The sequence below is a fragment of the Cherax quadricarinatus genome, unplaced genomic scaffold (assembly GCF_038502225.1).
Source record: "Cherax quadricarinatus isolate ZL_2023a unplaced genomic scaffold, ASM3850222v1 Contig460, whole genome shotgun sequence".
NCBI classification, from domain to species: domain Eukaryota; kingdom Metazoa; phylum Arthropoda; class Malacostraca; order Decapoda; family Parastacidae; genus Cherax; species Cherax quadricarinatus.
The window spans coordinates 34677-40823 of NW_027195486.1; the positions used below are offsets into that span (position 1 = coordinate 34677).

General features: G+C 41.4%; 1 protein-coding gene across 1 annotated transcript; it reads left to right on the forward strand.

The window, feature by feature from the left end:
• The first annotated feature begins 3591 nt into the window (after positions 1-3591).
• LOC128705391 (uncharacterized) lies at positions 3592-5461 on the forward strand. The gene is made up of 3 exons (XM_070080454.1): positions 3592-3726; positions 4489-4725; positions 4820-5461. Exons 1-3 carry the CDS (start codon positions 3592-3594, stop codon positions 5246-5248), a joined length of 801 nt encoding a protein of 266 aa, XP_069936555.1. The 3' UTR covers positions 5249-5461.
• The last annotated feature ends 686 nt before the right edge of the window (positions 5462-6147 follow it).

Sequence of the window (6147 nt, forward strand, 5' to 3'; positions counted from 1 at the left end):
CCACCATGCACCAACACCCTCGACGACAGGCCAGAGGATTTTTTAAGACCGCACCTTGCAGCACTAATATGCCAGTTCTCAGCGGGTCCTTGTCTTGAAAAGAATGAAATTGCGCAACAGCAATTAGAGCGTAGTCTCGACACGCATTATGTACGCGGTTTGAGCAAGGACACGCAACAGAATCGACGAATTTGGTTTAAATTATGTCTGGTGTCCCTGGGACGGGCGGTGATAGCCAATGGCAACATCAAACGGGTAATTTTACCCCAGTACATTGGCATGAGCAGAAAACAGGCCGATGAATGGCACACTGAATATCTCCCTCTCATTAACATATTTCAAGACATATTACTGAAACGGGAAATTCAGACATGCTTGCTCGTACCGTCAGTGACCCCATACTTGGCAGTACCTAAAATCATCCTAGATGAGGTGGAAATTGAACGCAGCGCCTCCCCCGAAGCTCTAGAACGGGAAATACTACAGCTGTCTGTGGAGAAGCAAGGCACTGGCAGCATCAGCGGTGGCAGCAGTGCCGGTGGCAGCAGCGGCAACAGCAGCAGCAGCGGCAGCGGCGGTGCCAACGGTGCTGACGTCGGACCAGCCGGTGGGATTGGAACTAAACGAGACAGTGGCATGCGTGAAATGGACATGCCTGATGGAGTCGAGGTCACTTCACGCGGAAAACGCAAACGACAGCACGATGATGTGGATATTTTATTCCTAAATGCTGTAACTAATAAAAAAATAAAAATGTAAAGTCTTCAAACTAAAGTTTTTTTAAGCCTTTAAAAAATATATATAATGGTCTATATTTTGTATTTGCCTCATACTGTCTCTGTCCCTCAACATGGACAGAGGGGGTCCGGGGAAATATATCTATTTGAGCAGTTTAGAAAATATTGACATTTTCGACAATACAGCTTCGGCCTTTCAAAATATAATTACTGCAACGCCTTTAAATCCATCCTTGAACTACGAAATAGCCTTGCTTAATGTTTTGTATCCCAAAAAATTCAATGTTCTAACAAGAGACGATGCCGAATGCGGTATTGACATTATACAAAATCACATTACTGAAACAGGAATAAGTACAGAAGCAATAGTCCACCACTTTCTACCAAAAAATGATGTGTTATCGACAGATGCCAGCCATATTATTGAAGAAATTAATCGACAGCTAACAGCAGATTTAAAAAAAGCCTTTAGAGATAATTATTCGGCACATTTCCCGAAAGGGAAAATACTCAATTATGATGTCGGAATTGGGAGGGTTTTAGTTTCGACGAGATCGCGAACCTTTACGGGAAAAAACAATGCTGCCACTTTATTTAAAGCTCAATTTAAACCGAGAATAGCTCGGGTGCTTGGGCTTAGCAGCGCTGAAAAATATTATTTATTTCGTAGTGACGTGCCCGAGGGGACCTCCCTCCCCAAGCAGATTGCCCCATTCAAACCTGATCCCACTGCCGGAGTTGATTATGTTTTAATATATAGTGATATTGTGGAACCGCAAATATACGGCAGTCAGTTAGTCAATATTCTGGATGCTTTCGCCTTTCAGGAGAGTTATTCAAAAGGCGCTCATCCTATGATGTACAAACCTCTATGCGTAACTAAATTAGATAAAATAGCTATCAAAATGACAGATCAGTTTGGTCGTAATCTGTCTTTTGAAAGCGGTCATTCCACTACCGTAGTGTTACATGTAAGACCGATAAATAAATAGAACCAACTCTGCGTAAAAATGGTTATTGTTTCTCTAACCGCCAAACATGCGTGTACCCTTTCAAGTGCCCTCTGAGCAGGAATTTCGGAGTTTATTCTCCCTAAAACCCTCCCATGTGGGAGCTGGTCTGGGGGATATACAAACTTTTCACGCGCCATACAGAGTCCGAGGTGGGGGATTTTTTTCGGCTTTAGCGGGTCTAGCTAAAAGAGCTTTACCTTTTCTTTTCAGAGTGGCTGCGCCAAGTGCAGTAGAATTTGGAACTAAAATGCTCGATGATTATCAGTCTGGAAAAACAGACATGAAAGCTGCTCTTAAATCTCACGGGATAGATGCTTTAAAAGGAGTTGCAAAGAAAGTTATTACAGGTGGCAGAGTAAGCAGGGTGGACTAAGCGACGGGTGAATAATAAATGCAGGTTAAATAAACGCCGACGAAGCCAAGTTGCTTATAAAACGGATGTATTCTCTCTCGTATAAACAGTTGCTTATTAGCCATGGCGGGTGTCGGGGCTGAAAACAGTGGACTCAAAGTCCCGTTAAATGATTATTCTTCAAGCGTCATTAATCAATTCCCGCGACCGCATAGACTGAGACAAGTTGAGAGTTCCATAGCTCGCACTCAGAGTTTTGATACTCTACCAGTAAACCTTCCTCTCTCTCAAAAACTAAAAGATAATTTTCTAGAATTTAGAATTCCTGGAGTTCCCGGAGCATTTCTAGATTTAGGCAAAATAGTTATAGAATTTAGAGTGACTCTAACAGAGGCTGATGGGCAAAGTCCACTAGGGGAAACAAGCAACATCGCTCTGATAAATGGATTTTCCAACACGTTATTTAAAAGTGTCCAGTGTTTCCTGGGCGAGCAAATAACGGAAACAAATTCTAGTTTTAATTACTGGTCATTCATTAAACTCTGCAGCTCAGTAAAACGAAGCCAGTTGCCGAGTATCGCCCGACTGGGGTATCTCTTGCCCGACTTTAAAGGAGAAGGTATAACTAAATTGTTCGATACAGCCTATTTCGCCCGCACATCGGCAAAAGAACCACAGATACTGACAAAGAATGATAAAGAACAGGGCATAACTCTGTGTTTTCCCTTGGCTCTGGACATATCCACTCTGGACCAATATCTGCTTGACAATATCGATTTAAAAATTAGGCTGGAATTATCCCCTCAAGCGTGGACTCTGAAAACAGACGATGATGCCAGCACATACCAGCTCCATATTAATTACGCTAAGCTATGGCTTAATAGGGTATACCCATATACATCAGCTTATATGGCCTTGAACAAGTCTCTAGCCTTAGACGCAAAGCCGATAATATATACTTTTAATCGCACTCTAAGTAAAAATTATGTGCTAGGTCACAATCAAACGAGCCTCCTAATAGATCAGCCATGGGGTCATGTAATTCCCGCCAAAATTTTCATGGTAATTTTGCCCATGACAGCCTATGCAGGAAAACATAAGGAGAATGGTCTATATTTTGAGCATGGGGATCTAGCCAGTTTATCTGTATGTATTAATAATAATACAGTTTATCGCATAAGCAGTGATTTCCCCCATCATTATAGTAAATTATATTATGAAGCAATTAACTCTCTGGGCATTGAGGAAGAAAATTTAATTCTCTATGAATCATTCGCCTCCGGGCGAACCATCAATATTTTCAATTTAACAGACAGCCAAGTGGAAGACGCTCTCCCGATTGAAAAATCTGGTAACTTGAGAATTGAATTACAGTTCTCTAAGCCCGCCCCTCATAATAAGGTAGTTTTATTATTTGCTCAGACCACTGGTGTTTTATCCATCGACCAGAATAGATCTGTTCATTGTGATGTGCGAGCATAAATAAAAAATGAATTGCGCAGAAATAAATAATAGTTTAATTCCCGCCCTAGGAAATAAAGTCACATATATTGGCTGTTTCACTATAGACGCTCTACAGCAAATAAGATTAGATGGCTATCCCTCAGACAGGCCCATAGTGCTTGTAAGTAATATTCTTCCTTCGTACAGTTCAAAAGTAATGGGTCATTTTTTTTCTCTTCTCTTGGACAAGAAAAATAGTCTATCCTTCTTCTTTGACAGTTACGGGAAAAAACCAGAGAATTATGGCATAAATTTAAAAAAATTTTTTTAAACTAAATAAAATTAAATATTTATATCGTTTATCCGGCAGAACACAAAGTGATTTTTCACTCACTTGCGGTCTATATGTTATGATGTTTATTCATAAAGCAAGCCTTGTGGGATTAGAAAGAGCTTTATATTTTTAAAAAAAAAATTTCTCGGAAAAATCGCTTTTTATCAATGACAGATTAGTGATAGCATATGCTAGAGAGAATTTTAAAATGTTACCTCCTTGTGAAATTACATTTTGCCTAAGTAGTCAAGGTTATATTTGTGCTTCCCTCTGTGAGGAAGGTCACCTCTGACGAGAGTATCCCCCAAATACCCCTCCTGGCTGGTAAGGCCCTCTCTGAGCTGTATATAAGAGCCCGCTGAAGCTGTCTTCCCCGCAAAAGATAGAGGCTGACCTCTCCATAGCCTTTTACTCTCATCATGGTGAAGGAAGCAGACATTCTCGATTCTGGTAAGCGAGACATTTATTTTGCTAAAACTTCTCTTTGAATATTAACGAAACAAACGAGTGCAAGAGACTTATAATAATTTTTAAAGTTGAGTCTCTTTTTTCAACAGTTTTCACTGGACCAGTCAGAATTTGTAAAGTTTTGATTTTATCGGCTGGTAGATTGGATACTTCTCTTTGAATATTAACGAAACAAACGAGCGCAAGAGACTTATAATAATTTTAAAGTTGAGTCTCCTTTTTTCTTCAACAGTTTTCACTGGGCCAGTCAGAATTTGTAAAGTTTTGATTTTATCGGCTGGTAGATTGGAAGGGAAGGAACACGCCGGCATCAAACTCCTAAACCGGTGTCATTGTGATGATAGCAGGAAACGCAAACATAGACTTCCTCAGGAAAGGGTATGTCTTCTATGTTTCCCTCCTTTGGTAGATTAGAGACGAGTCCCACTCCTTTATTTGAAAGTGATAAATATGTTCTCTTTATGACTTACAGCCTGTGGAAGATGGGATCAGTTCATCTGATATAGAGGAGCCTATGAAGAAAGAACCAGATCTCGACAACGATGAAACGCAGAGCCTTCCCTCATGTCAGTCTGATGACCTCGTTGTGGACCTCTCTACGCTCGCTACTGCTCAATCTGATGACTCTGTTGAGGTCACTGCCGCAGCAGGTGCTGAACAAACTGGCGACCTTGAAGCGCACCCTGACAACCAGTCGGAGAAGGAAGGGAAAACCCCCGACGTGAGAGTAAATGCTGGAGATGGAGTAAAGCCAGCAGATGGAGTAAAGACAGCAGATGGAGTAAAGACAGCAGATGGAGTAAAGGCAGATGATGATGTACCTGAAAAGGAAATCATTTTCGAGCGGGAGGTTATCAATCTTACAGAAAGTGAACAGGAGGAGCGCAGTCATTCAGTCTAACCAGTAAAACTTGCACAGTTTCGCCCCTTTGCTCGCGCTAAAAAAACTTTGCACAGCTTTTGCCCTTTTTGTATGTGAATTAATAAAAATATTGTCAAACTCTGATTTTTATTTACATATAACTATATATTACTATCTTCTCTAGTCTAAACATATATATATATATATATAAACAATATCGCACCACTTAAGCCTCTCCCCATCTGAGAGTGGGTAAGAGGAAAATGTATATGTCAAAGTTCCTATAAGAGCTCTATCAGCACAAAGGTCTTCCCTAGATGACCTTTCTCACTGCTTTAAGCCTCCCCCACCTGGAAAGATCTAGCAGCTGCAAGAATAAACAGTACCGTAGTACCCGGAAGAACCTTTTTTTGCTGAGGTACGGGCGGGCGAGCAACATTCCCTCGGGGACCAGCTACCCATCCATTACCGCGTTCTTTAAACCCAGCAGTGTTGTGAAGTAGCAACAGTCGCGTCAGTGAGCTGCAGACCGGGGAAACTCCCTCGGAGATGGCAAGCTTGTACCCAGTCACCTGAATCCTTTGTACTGCCTCTCCCATCTATCAGAGTGATAGAGTTTGGGGAGTCAGAAGTGATCATTACCTACCTTCTTATACTTAGTAATACACAGAAATAAGTCTCTCTATCCCCTTGGGGGATGATTAAACATATTAAACTTGTACCCCTGACAGCCCTGAGGTTATGCAGACCCCCCATTATCACATTCTTTTCCACACTCATTATCCTGGAATCTGCCACCTGCACACCTGAATCCTTTGTTCTACTTCTGTTCCTACTTAGTAATGCATAGGAATAAGTCTCTCTATCCCCTTGGGGGATGATTAAACATATTAAACTTGTACCCTGACAGCCCTGAGGTTATGCTGACCCCCCCATTA

Bases quoted from the DNA above. Each gene is read 5' to 3' on its own strand.
- LOC128705391 (XM_070080454.1), top strand. From the start codon at position 3,592: ATGAATTGCGCAGAAATAAATAATAGTTTAATTCCCGCCCTAGGAAAT. The intron at 3,727-4,488 runs GTAAGTAATATT...ATCGGCTGGTAG, and splicing joins CAGACAGGCCCATAGTGCTT to ATTGGATACTTCTCTTTGAA. The intron at 4,726-4,819 runs GTATGTCTTCTA...TATGACTTACAG, and splicing joins ATAGACTTCCTCAGGAAAGG to CCTGTGGAAGATGGGATCAG.